Here is a 13,934-nt window from a genome sequence, read left to right on the forward strand (position 1 = left end):
CATTTTTATAGCACTGTGTTCCATCCACACTAGTAGGTGGTCCATAGATGATGTGACTGACCCTCTTCCCACTTTTGCTCCTGTGATTATGTCGTAGCTGGGCATGTGAGATACAGCAGGTAGTCCTGTGTGCATTTCAGCAAGGAATTTTTTTTTGGGGGGGGGGGATGATTTGTGCCCTGTAGACAGTATTGATCCACAGCTGCTTTGATGTCCCCCATCACTCCTGCCCAAATAATCTTAACATGGGTGATAATGCAGTATTATCAGTCAGTTGATACAACATTGTCACAAAACAATTTTGGGTTTTAAAAATAGGACAATGGTATGGTCTCTCCCTGCCCCTGCCCCCGCCCCCCACAAATCTTCTGCTGATGGCAGTCAGGAAGCAAAGGAAATGGAATCATGTCCTCTGGCATAGATATGTAGAAGTGTGATGATGGGGCTCAGTCCCCACTTCACAATGTCACACATCAAAGCCACTCCAAAAAAACAGAATAGTAGCACTAGCAGGAGTTAGGAACATAGGAAACTGCCATATACTGAGTCAGACCATTGGTCTATCTAGCTCAGTATTGTCTTCACAGACTGGCAGCGACTTCTCCAAGGTTGCAGGCAGGAATCTCTCTCAGCCCTATCTTGGAGAAGCCAGGGAGGGAACTTGAAACCTGCTCTTCCCAGAGCGGCTCCATCCCCTGAGGGGAATATCTTGCAGTGTTCACACATCAAGTCTCCCATTCAGATGCAACCAGGGCAGACCCTGCTTAGCTATGGGGACAAGTCATGCTTGCTACCACAAGACCAGCTCTCCTATCCTTGAGACCAGCTCTCCTCTCCTTCGAGTTTACCCATGCAGTCATTGTACAGCTTACCACTGTTCTTCTTTTTGTTTTTAAGTCAGATTTTCTGTATTAATAAATGTGACTATTTAAATGCAGGGCTGTACAGGTTGACAATGGATGGATGACAATGTCATGTGAACCTCCCATCAAGAGTGAGCTAACAAAGTATGACAGTCCTCAACTAAGCTCCTCATCTGGAAGTAAAAATGGTGACAAAAATGAAGGTGCCCTGTATCCCCTGGCTAAATGAGCTTCTGGGAGTTGGTGGCTTCCAGGAAGCCACTTCAGTGGACATGACTTGCAAAGACATGCTACAGGTGTCCTCTCATCTTAGTCTGAGGTGCCTTTCAGCTCTATGAGTCATCTTTTTTAAGTGGTTTACAGACAGTTCTAGTCACCTTAAGTGGTGCAGTGGGGAAATGCTTGACTAATAAGCAGACGGTTGCTGGTTCACATCCCCACTGGTACTATATAGGGCAGCAGCAATATAGGAAGATGCTGAAAGGTGTCATACTGCGCAGGAGGAGGCAATGGCAAACCCCTCCTCTGTTCCACCAAAGAAAACCACAGGGCTCTGTGGGCACCAGGAGTCAAAATTGACTTGATAGCGCGTGCGCGCGCGCACACACACACACACACACAGAGTTCTGCCTGCTGGAGCCAGCAGGGGCTAGGGGGAGCGGGGGCCATGTGGCCCCTGGAAGCCCCTGGAAGCCCTGCGCAAGCACGAAAGGGCATATTAGGGAGACCCCCCGGAGCCAGGAGGTGGCTTTTTGCCTCCCGGTCAGGGGTCTACTCACGAGTTGCCGCGGTGCGGAGCCACGCCGCGGCTACTCACAATCAGGGAGCCCAGTTTTGCGAAGCACTCGCTCTGCTACCCCGGGCTAAGGGCAGGGGCACTTAGGCGGGTTACCCGCCTAGGAACCACCGGGCTCGCAGCCGAGCCCAGTGGTTCCTACGATCGGGAAAAATCGGGCTAGGCTTTCCTAGCCCGATTTTTCCCGATTGTGGGAATAGCCCCAGAGACTGACATCCTGACTAGCAAAGTATATACACCTCAAGGGACTGCAGGGGTGCGACAGGAGACCACCACCCCACAACTCCCCCTTTCCCCCTGTGTGCCCATGATTGCCCAAGAACCATTAGATATCTGAGTGCTGCTCGTGCTCTGCAAGGACTCTGCAACGTCAGAAACACGTTGCTGAGGATCAGTGCCATGTTTCCAATCTTGCCGAACCCTTCCAGAGTGCAAGCAGCTCCCAGAAGTCTAGTGGCTCTTGCACAACAATGTGTGTGCAGGGGGAAAGAGGGAGTTGTGTGAGATCTCATCGTGCCCCTGCAGTCTATCAAAGCACACACACTTCCTAAGGATGTCAATCAGTGCATCCAAATGCAATGTATTTCTTGAATTGCTGAATTTATTGACTGCACAGAAGTCCACAGTTGCTAGTTTATGTGCAGTTCAGTTCACATTTATTTGTGTAAAATCACAACTGATCGGAAACAAAACTAAATGAATCGCAACAATTGTTATGTTTGATTTAAAATATTATAAAATCAAGGCAAAAGAAGCAGAATGATCATGATTATCTCCAATACAGGGAACTACATTAGACTGCATATAGTGTGTCTGCTTTGAAATGATACACCTGAAAATAAATTTGTCCTGTCTGTCTATCTATCTGTCTATCTATCTGTCTATCTGTCTATCTATCTATCTATCTATCTATCTATCTATCTGTCTGTCTGTCTGTCTGTCTGTCTGTCTGTCTAGCAGCTTTGTATACTGCCTTACCCAGATAGCTCTAGGCAGTTTGCAAATAAGTTCAATACAGTAGATGATTCCCACCCCCCTGATCAGACAGAAGGAAACACACTTTTTAAAAATCTGATATCCTAGAATGGGCAAAGACACCAGTAAAAATCCTTCTCTGGGAGCTTTATACAGGGGCCAATTCAACTGACCAATATCCTTCTCCTCTCCTTGATCGCACATCTAAAGGTGCTATAGTTAATGTACAGATATACATACTACAGAACTGAATATTTTGTGCTGCCCTCTCATGTTATCTCATTGGCATGAGAATTGCTTCCCTGTGGCTGTTTAAAGTGGATTTGCGATCCTGGGTTAAAGGAAACCCTGCTTAACATTAATCATGGTTAAAGTCAGTGCCAATGTTTCCCTTAATGGCAGTTAAGCAGGAAGAGGAGAATTAAGTCAAGAGGAAGCATGCGTTCCTGAGATGCTCCAATTTCTTAACTATGGTTAAGGGGAATGAGTATTACATCTGCACCAGCACATAACATTTGAAGGAATTAAAGATGATATAATCAAACCCCTTGTCACAGGGTAGAGACATCCAACCACCAGCGCCCTATCAATCTCTTTGTCTAATCCAGCCCACAATGTAGCATGATGTACAGGGAGCAAGTACAATGAAGAAAGATGCCTACAAGGAGAGTAGTTCAAGATTGCTTTCAAGTCTAAACACTGCAAGAGAAAGCAAAACAGAAAACCCAGGGTCATTGCCAGTCTGACCTGGGGAAAATTCCTTCCTGATACCAAGTATGGCAATTAAACCTTGAGCTGCTATTCAGTTTATATGGTCTTGCTTTCAAGCTAAATATGTTTTCCCCCTTTTAAAAAGGAATTCCAATGTTTATTATTTCCCTGTCTTAAACAAATGAATACGATTTTCACCATCTATGTTTAAGAATGCTGCCACATTTTATCTGCCTATTATGCATTTATGTGGATGTTTCCATATATATATATATATATATATATATATATATATATATATATATATATATAATGCATAACATGAAGAGGTGTATTCCGCACACATTTTATGGAAAGAGAAAATATGTGCCATTTTAAAAAAATTCTGGATCAGCTCTTTTCATTGTTAATATTTGTAGTTTATTCCCTCATTTCTCAACTTTTAAAATGTGTTATATTTTTATTCATTAGTGCACAGTATTTAATTACTTATATAAACTACACTGCATGTCAAGAAATATTCACATCTAACATATCTCTGGATTTTGGTGCTTATCTGCAGCAACAAGGTATTTTTCAGTTGAATTTCTAAGGCTGTTTGCTGTTGTGATATGCAGAATACCATGCACTCCTAGATCTACATTCTTAGCATTTAAAGTCCTTTGGTGTGTGTCTAATTTATTCTAAGGATGTCAAATACTTAGTTTTAACCAAAAAGGAAAAAAACCAAAACACCTTATATATAAGTGAAAAGTTCCTTTTTAAAAAATTACCACAAGTTTTGCATACAGGTATGTGGTATTAAGTTATCATATATCAAAGGAAACAAAAAATCTATCAAAGCATATTGTGAGGTGACATGATCAGTGTGTAATTACAATCACAGGAGAAGATATCTGATGCTAGAAAACTCCTTAATCTAGCAGACAAAGGCCTTGCAAGACCCAGTGACTAGATAGTTAGTTCACTCTGAAATAAGCCACATAGATCAACAACAGTAAGGTCCCTTTACAACAACAACAGTCCCTTTCGGCTGCCCTGTCGGCTCTCAGGCCTCGGGGAGTAATTCCAACTCCCCACTGAACTTAGCCATGCTCCTTTGTAATGCCAGGTCACTACAAAATAAGATCGAAATCAACCACCCAGGGACTTTTTTGTATGGAGCAGTATATAAATGTACTTAAAAAAAAAAAAAAATCCATGATTTGATCATGGATGAAGGACCCGACCTGGCTTTATAACTGAGACCTGGTTAGGGGAGGCTAGTGGTCCTGTGTGGGTCCAATGTCTTTTCCCCAGGGTACTCTGTTGCTGAGTAGGGGTGGTGGAGAGGCTGTGGTCCATAAAAATAACATCTCCTTTACCAGGATCCCTGTGAGAGAATTGACTTATATTGAGTATGTGTACCTTAGGTTGGGGACTCAGACTGGGGATTCTGTTGGGGTACCAGAATGGTCTGCCCGAGAAGGCTGAAGAAGGATAGGAGTCCAAAGGGCCTTGAAGAGTTGGTTCTGCTTGTGATTCTGCCAATGCCCTGGTGGATACCCTGGAACAGGGAACTTGCCAGGGCAAGAGACACAATTGCTTCTAAGCATCCTTTCTGACCCACTTCAAAGTTAGTTCCATGGTATATGGAAGAGCTACAGGAGCTGAAGCAGCAAGGTAGACAACAGGAGCACAAATGGAGGAGAACTCATCTTGAATTTGATAAGATGCAGAATGGAGCCCATTTGAAGGCCTATACTGTGGCAATATGTGCAACAAGGAAGCAATTTTATCCTGTGTATAAGCAAGCAATTTTATCCTGTGTATAAGCATCTGCAAGTTCTCATCCAGCAGAGCTGTTCTGGATTGTTAGGGGTTTAATTTAAAATCCCTAACAAAACTGTTTCAAATCTGTTTCCAGAAACATGTCTCACTGTGATGCATTCAATGGGTTCTATGCAGATGAAATATCTCACATTTGGGCTGATCTGAACTCCAATATTTCTGCAGTGCCAGTTAGGAAGGTGTCCAGCAATCCATCTTGCAAAATAGATTGGCTCAGTTTCAGTTTGTGACACTGGAGGATGTGGACAAGCTTCTTGGAATGGCATGGCCTACCACCTATTCTTTGGATCCTTGCCCAACAGGGCTGATTTAATCTTGCAGGGAGATTGTTGCAACTAGCCTAGTTGATATTAATACCTTACCCATAGTGGGCAGAATGCCACCTTGTTTGAAGGAGGCAATGGTTAGACCTCTTCTTAAGAAGTCCACTCTGGAACCCCTGGTGATGGATAATTATAGGCCAGTTTCCAACCTCCCATGGTTGGGTAAGATGATAGAGAGGGTGGTGGCTGACCAGCTCCAAGCGGTCTTGGAGGAAACTGATTATTTAAACTAGCTTTAAGGCATGCTGTGGGGTTGAGATGGCCTTGGTCGTCCTGCTAGGAACATAGGAAGCTGCCTAATACCAAAGCAGATCATTGGTCCATCTAGCTCAGTATTGTCTAGAATCTAGACAATACTGAGCTAGATGGACCAATGATCTGCCTTGGTATAAGGTAGCTTCCTATGTTCCTTCCAGTCCCTTTAGGATATTTAACTGATTATTCATATGACAGTTCTTCATAGTTTTGGCAGGCAGTTAGCTTTTAATTTGTGATTAAAATTAAAATTTAATTTGTGATATGTTTTCTGTCCAGCAAACATAGAGGAGAGGGGGGAAATGATAATATACCACAGCGTAATTATTCCCTAGAATATCAAGGGAAAATAACTTGCAAACATGTCTTAAATTAAATTGACTTCTACTAGTAGCACCAAAATCAGCTATCAATACATCTTCTTTTATATATCTATATAGGTTCTTGCTTATACAGAAGGCCTTCATGGAAAATGGATGTTCAGCGAAATTCGAGCTGTTTTCTCAAGACGTTACCTTCTTCAGAATACAGCCTTGGAGGTGTTCATGGCAAACAGAAGTATGTTTAATTATTTTACTTATTTAAAGTATTTCTTCATGCAAGGTTTAAAAGAATATTGGTCATGCTGGAAAATGGCATCCTAATTTGGACAGTTTTCCTGTCCAGTTACTAAATTGGACTACATTTTTGTTTCCAAGCAGAAGAAACCTGTAGACTTGGGCCCCCGAGGAGGAAAGGGACTGGTAAATAGCTGTACAAGTAAAGCTCACCAAGAAAATCCCACTCTGCAATTATCACTTGCCCATGTGTTACACAGCCTTAGGAAAGTGGAGCAAGAGATCTGCTCTATCAAGCTCCTACCTGTGCTCAAGACTTGCCTCACAGTGCAGCATGTGGGGAGGGGGATGAAAATGTGATTTTTATTGCCAGAAATATGTCTGTAAGGGCTGAGCATCTCTCAAGGACATATTCCTGGCAATGATAAGGGCATTTTGAAGAGCTAAAGTTCAGTCTCTCGCAAAATGACGATTCCAGATACAGGCCTAAGCTTAGCCTTTTGGGCTCTTAGTGCTGGTCCCAATTCAACCGGGGTGTCCACCACAATATGTCCCTAAGGGCTGAGCATCTCTCAAGGACATATTCCTGGCAATGATAAGGGCTTTTTCAGGAAGGGAAGGGAAGTAAAAATTGTGTCCTCAACCCCTTCCCCGTGTATCGGGCACAGCTAGTTTACTAGTTCCTTGCAAAGATGAAAACCTTGCTCTGCCCCCCTAAACCTGTATAACACATGGGCCACTTCAAGTAATACAATAATTATTGTACAGACGATGATTTTATTGGCAGAAGTTTCCCTGTGATTGAGCCTTAAATAATGACAACATGTGCTACTCCTTGTGCATTCAGGGGCGTAGCAAGGTTGGAGTGGGCTCAGAGACAAGATTTTAAAATGCCCCCCCCCTCCACTGAAGCTCAGCTTATGAAGTAAAGAAATCTTAAATGAGGCTGAATAGTGGTAACAAAAAGCGTGTGTGTGTGTGTGTGTGTGTATCCTATGTGCCACAATAGTTCATCCTAAATTATTTTTTTAAAGGTTTTGTAACTTGTGAACGATGCAAGTCATTCAGTGGTACTAGAGAAAGACATGCTGTTCTGGTAGCTCCAGGTCTTAACACCCACATCAATTCTGGAGGATGAATACAACTGAAGGAAGCCTGGGCGGGTGCGCAGTTGGGGGAGTCAGTCATGTGATTTACCTCTGGGGAGCAACTGTCTCCCCTTGCCCTATTATAGTTACGCCCCTGTGTGCATTATTCACAACTAGGGAAACTCAGGTTTAAATTTCCTCTCGTCCATGAAGCTCACTGGATGACCTTGGGCCTGTTATACTCTCTCAGCCTAATCTATATCACATGCTTGTTGTGAGGGTGCCGGTGGGGGAGGAAGAACCATTTATGCCATTCTGAGTCCTTAGAAGAAGGACTCATATATGTCTCATAAATACATAGTTGCTCATAAACACATATGTCTCATAAATACATAGAACAAAACATTTCCACCAAATGAAATCAAATAACAAATTCCTTCCCCCGCTCCTAATGCCAAACACCCACCTGTACTCATGCAACATTCCGTTTTGTACCAAATAAGGATAATCCAACCAGGTCACCATAAAAGAATATTAAAATGATAATGTAATTCCCCTTCTTAATAGCATTCCTGGTGAGTTTTGAAGCACCTGGCAAGAATTCTGTCCACTGAAAAGTTAAACAGCTGCATTTTTTCCTTTCTTCCAGAAAATGGATTCTCTTGGAACATAGGATAATTAGGGATATGCAAACAGTTCAAGGGGGTTCGGTTCTATGTCTAACCAGTTGAGTTCAACGGTTCTGGGGTCAAACTGAAACCCGCCCCCCCATTCGGTCCGACCTTGTACTGAAACACACACACCTCGACGTTTCGGGGGGTTCGTGATTTTATTATTTTTTTTGTAATTTTTTTTTACCTTTTGCCCCTTCAGGGGGCTTCCTCTAGGCGGAGGTTTGTGAAGGTTCCCCCTCCCCCTGCTGGCCTTGTTCAACACTGCTACGGCCCATTTTAGCCCCTTTCCCAGCTCATTCTGGCCTCCGTATGTTGCTGTGACAGCCATTTTTTCCGCCGCCGCACATGCACAAATGGCCGCTGCAAGACCTGTCATGGCCCAGGGCCTCACAGAGGCCATTTGCACCTGCGTGGTGGCCATTTTTTAAAAAATGGCACAGTGGCCATTTTCTCCGCCACCACGCATGCACAAATGGCCTCTGTGAGACTGGAGAAAATGGCCACCACGCCAACATACGGAGGCCAGAACGAGCTGGAAAAGGGGCTAAAACAGGCCACAGCGGTGATGAACAAGGTCAACACAGGGAGGGGAAAGGGGAGGGGGAACCTTCACGGACCCAGCCCCCCATGGCCCAGAGGAAGCCCCTCGAACCAGACTGGGGTGGGGGTTCTCAGGGGTGCTGGACCGAACTGGTCCAGTCAGGTTCGAGTCCGGTCTGGACTTGAACCGAACTGGGCCAGCCGATTCCGTGCACATCCCTAGGGATATCTCCTGGTTGTATGCAGGGGCTCCAAGTGTGGGCACTGAATTCCAAATCAGCAGGGCTTTCTCATTCTGTTCAGTGTGAACAGACCTTTGCCCAGCATGGAAGTGAATGGGGAAACCCCTGCTTTCATAGAGCTTTTCAAATGCATCAGATCTCCACTGAGCTTTGAATCAGCACTTGAAACAGAAACAAATACCCATAGAGTCATGGTTCATAGGTTAAGCTTGTAGTCAGATTACCTCTTTTTCTTCATATATTCTTCATATATTTTTGACTGGATATTCTGCAATCATACACAAAAAATCTCTTGGCACTTGAGTCATTTTCTAATTTTTGAATTCCTTTTGTATTACAGCCTCCGTAATGTTCAATTTCCCTGACCAAGCAACAGTCAAAAAAGTTGTGTACAGCTTACCTCGTGTTGGAGTGGGAACCAGCTATGGTTTGCCACAAGCAAGGTAATGTAATATACTTTAATTTCTGTTTCTTTATAGCTTATATATATATAGCTGTTATAGCTTTATTCAGAGTGGAGCCCCACAAGATTGCCATGTGATAATTACGCATGAAAGCATGATTATGTGGAACATCTATCATGTGTCATAGACACAGAACCATTGTATTACATTCAAGTAGTACCATTTAAGAGCTTGTGGCTGTCATGTGAATTCACTCTCAGGTGACTTCTTCCTTGGGAATAGTTCATTCAGTTGCGATTGTTAAACAGGATTATTGCTAGGTGTTCTGGCATTGTTATCAGTTTGGAATTAACAGAGCAGATTTTAAAGTTAGTTGTTTGTTGAGCTCTAGGCAGTGTACAAAATGTAAAACAATATTAAAAAGTGTGTGGGTGGGTGGGGGGAACAGATTAAAAGTCCACAACACAATAAAACCGTCTCATAAAACAAGTTATTAAAACAAAGTATTAAAATTAATAATTATATTAATTATTATATAATTATATACAAATAATTATAATTAAGTTACTTATATAATATGATGACTGGCTGACTGCCAGAGCATCCATTGGGGGTCACAGGGGAGCTGCATTCCCACACAGTGAGGCTGTTCTTAAATCCTCTAGATTGTTGTCAAGCAGCAGAACATGCACACAGGAGCAATTTTTGCAAGTGCTTTGGGGCTGCACGACCCAAAGGGACATCTTTTTGGAAGGCAAAGAGCACTTACCGGGGTAAGGGAGAGCATCAGAAATTGCTGCTCCCTCCCCTTGTACACAGCCACTCAGCAACATTTAGGCTGAGTTAAGAGCAGCCTCTCTATGCTGATGACTGCTCTGGATGTCAGCCACTATGTTTTAAACCAGGGGTGGGGAACCTTGGCCCTCTAGCTGTTTTTGAACTACAATTCCCACCATCCCCAGTAATTGTGGCTGGAGATGATGGGAGTTGTAGTTCAAAAACAGCTGGAGGGCCAAGGTTCCCCACCCCATTTCAAACAGTGTATTAAGAGAATCCCAAACCAGCCCGCCATCATCAGTATTGTATGTTAGGATGTTACAGTGGCAATAATTGTGTAAATTGTTAGGTAATACATGACACATTGTGAACTTTTTATTGTTTTAATTGTTACCCTGCTTGCTTGAATCCATGTCCTATACATGTCTACAGCTATGCCTTGAGTGCTGGTTAGAGTGCTGGACTAGGACCGGGGAGACTCGAGTTCAAATCCCCATTCAGCCATGATACTAGCTGGGTGACTCTGGGCCAGTCACTTCTCTCTTAGCCTAACCTACTTCACAGGGTTGTTGTGAGGAGAAACTCAAGTATGTAGTACACCGCTCTGGGCTCCTTGGAGGAAGAGCAGGATATAAATGTAAATAATAATAATAATAATAAACTAAGCAGAGGGGGGAATTGCTCAGGATGCTAGAGGAAGACCTTTCCCTATCATAGCTAACTCTGCTAGTTGGGGAAGCATGTGGCTATCTGCCCTGTAGACTGTGCCCAGAATTACTATCTTTAGTTAATTACTATCTTTAGAATAACTAATTTAGACAGTCAGAGGCAGTGAGTTTGAAAAGACAATAAATAAGGTTTATTTGGTAGAAGCACAATGCAGAACTCGGGTATTTGGTAATAATAATGGATGCAGGACTGAAGGCTGCTAAACAGGGAGGAAGAAAGAGAGGGAAGAGGCTTGAAAAGCCTTGTGGTTGGCTACAAAATCAAAAGTGGGAAATTCAGTAGGAAGGTAGAGAGAGAAGTGATAGCAAACGATACCCTTCCTAAAATCTGTTGCCTTGAGTGCAGTGCCAAAGGAGTGGCTCTTCTCAGGTTGTGCCCTTCTTTCGGTCCCTGGTCTTAGAGAGGTCCATAGTACTAGGACCCATGGAAGGGTCTTCTCTGTTGCTGCCCCCCTGCTCTGGAACTCACCACCACCACCAATTCAGTCTGCCTCCTCCCTTTCAGCCTTTAAATCTTTATGGAAGACATTTCTTTCTGCCAGGTGTTTGCCCTTTAATTTAAATTTTTGTTTTTTGTTTTAATCTTGGATGCTGTTCTTGCCTTGTACATCGCCCTGAGTCTGTGGATTGGGCAGTATATTAAATCTTTTCATACATACATACATACATAACTCATCTGGCAAGTCCGAAGGCCTTATCTGTGAAGATGCTGTCAAAGTGGGAGCCAAAGAGGCAGTGGGGTGCCAGATTGTGATTGGGCTCCAAGGACTGGTGCTTACCCAAAACCTACAGGTGAAACTCGGAAAATTAGAATATCGTGCAGAAGTCCATTAATTTCAGTAATGCAAATTAAAAGGTGAAACTGATATATGAGACAGACGCATTACATGCAAAGCGAGATAAGTCAAGCCTTAATTTGTTATAATTGTGATGATCATGGCGTACAGCTCATGAAAACCCCAAATCCACAATCTCAGAAAATTAGAATATTACATGGAATCAAGAAGACAAGGATTGAAGAATAGAACAATATCGGACCTCTGAAAAGTATAAGCATGCATATGTATTCAGTACTTGGTTTGGGCCCCTTTTGCAGCAATTACTGCCTCAATGCGGCGTGGCATGGATGCTATCAGCCTGTGGCACTGATGAGGTATTATGGAAGACCAGGATGCTTCATTAGTGGCCTTCAGCAATTCTGCATTGTTTGGTCTCATGTCTCTCATCCTTCTCTTGGCAATGCCCCATAGATTCTCTATGGGGTCAGGTCAGGCGAGTTTGCTGGCCAATCAAGCACAGTACACTGTATACTTTTCAGAGGTCCAATATTGTTCTATTCTTCAATCCTTGTCTTCTTGGTTCCATGTAATATTCTAATTTCCTGAGATTGTGGATTTGGGGTTTTCATGAGCTGTACGCCATGATCATCACAATTATAACAAATTAAGGCTTGACTTATCTCGCTTTGCATGTAATGCATCTGTCTCATATATCAGTTTCACCTTTTAATTTGCATTACTGAAATTAATGGACTTCTGCACGATATTCTAATTTTCTGAGTTTCACCTGTAGTTTCAAAACTAGGAGAACACACCAGCACAGTGCTTTTGTGTTATATTACTAAACATAGGAAGCTATCACCAGCACAGTGACCCAACTCCAGTGATTCTGTGAGAGACCAAGGGAGATCCAAGGCAGTCTTGGGCCCACCAACATGTCCACTCAAGGAATCGCCCAAGGATTGTGATTTCATTTCAAGGTTGTGACTCAGCAGTCGTCACAGTGATTCAGTTTAAAGGGTGAAGGGGGTTTGAGGGCAAACACAGGCAGCTGGCCAGGCAAGGCTTCAAGAACAGTAGTGGGCAGACATAGGCATTGGCACACCAAATTTAATTGCCCACATAAGAAGCCACAATATGGGGTTTTGCTTCTGGGAACTTCTACCAAGTTTAAGAAAAGAAAAGTATAAGAAAAGAAGGGTTGCAAATCTTTATTGTGGGGAGTGGGGGGCTGAGGGAGATGTCACACCCATTTTGAAAGAGCTGCACTGGCTACCAGTTTGTTTCCGGGTCCAATTCAAGGTGCTAGTTTTGACCTTTAAAGACCTTAATGGTTTGGGCCCGGGATACCTGAGGAACCACCTGCTCCCAAGAGTTGCTGCCTGCTTGACAAGGTCATCTGAGGGGGCTCTGCTCCAGGTGCCGACAATGAGGGAGGCTTGGCTGTCGTGCATGCGGGACAGGGCCTTCTCTGTTGCTGCCCCCAGACTCTGGAATGCTCTCCCGGTGGCTATTTGTTCCTCGGTCTCCATCACAGTTTTTAGAAAGCGTGTTAAATCTTGGCTTTTTACCCAGGCTTTTATATGATTGTCTCTACTGCTGCTTCTTTGTATTTTGTCCAGTTCTTATGCTTGTATTTTAAATCTTTTTAGTCAGACTTGTTTTATTTTTTAGCTTAATATTTTAATTGTGTCATTTTTATAGTCTTGTTTTTAATTTTTGTGTGAACCGCCTTGGGATTGTTTTAATGAAAGGCGGTATACACATTTAACAATAAATAAAAAATAAAAATAAATGTATGTTTGTGGAGGTTGCTATTCAGCAACCAAATGACTATTCAGATAGAGCACCAAAGAAAAGGGCTCTGGTATGCCAAATTTAATTACTTGTCTTGGTGCTTGCCTTGATTGCATCTTAGGGTGTGGTTACTCAGTCTCTTTGGACATGCCTTCTGTCCTAAAGCCTCTTCCTGTTTGCCTTAAAGGGAAATGCAGCATCATTAAGAATACTAATAGTGCAGGGTATGTATGGTCCCACTTCCCAGGCTGTTTGCACAGACTCTTGGTTGCAAGATTTTTCTTGAACCTAAAATGGATGCATCCACGTAAATGTTATATGCGGGTGACTGCTTGCTGATGCCTACTGTCAGCTGAACAAAAAATGTATGAAGGGGAAATGGCTGGAATATATAGATAGAACTTTGTCTCCGGATTTTGTTGCATGGAAAAAACACACCCCATAAAGGTAGATAATACAGTGGTATAGATCTTTGTTAGTTGGAAGAGATTTTCTTAACTCTCTTAACTCATGGGACACAGTTCACCAACCAATGTTCCCCACTGTCCCATTGAAATGTATGCCACTTGCAGTGGTGCCTTAAGGTTGTGCTTTG

At 43.1% G+C, this 13,934-nt stretch overlaps 1 protein-coding gene across 11 annotated transcripts in view; it reads left to right on the forward strand.

Moving 5' to 3' along the window:
• NBEA (neurobeachin) overlaps positions 1-13,934 on the forward strand; it is a 670,094-nt gene that overhangs the window by 495,293 nt on the left and 160,867 nt on the right. For all 11 annotated transcript variants that reach the window (XM_053311836.1, XM_053311837.1, XM_053311835.1 and 8 more), the window contains 2 exons: positions 6,194-6,311; positions 9,195-9,297. In XM_053311836.1, the coding sequence (XP_053167811.1) occupies positions 6,194-6,311; positions 9,195-9,297 (221 nt within the window). The remainder of the gene's footprint in view (positions 1-6,193; positions 6,312-9,194; positions 9,298-13,934) is intronic.

Source organism: Hemicordylus capensis, chromosome 3 (genome assembly GCF_027244095.1).
Source record: "Hemicordylus capensis ecotype Gifberg chromosome 3, rHemCap1.1.pri, whole genome shotgun sequence".
NCBI classification, from domain to species: Eukaryota; Metazoa; Chordata; class Lepidosauria; order Squamata; family Cordylidae; genus Hemicordylus; species Hemicordylus capensis.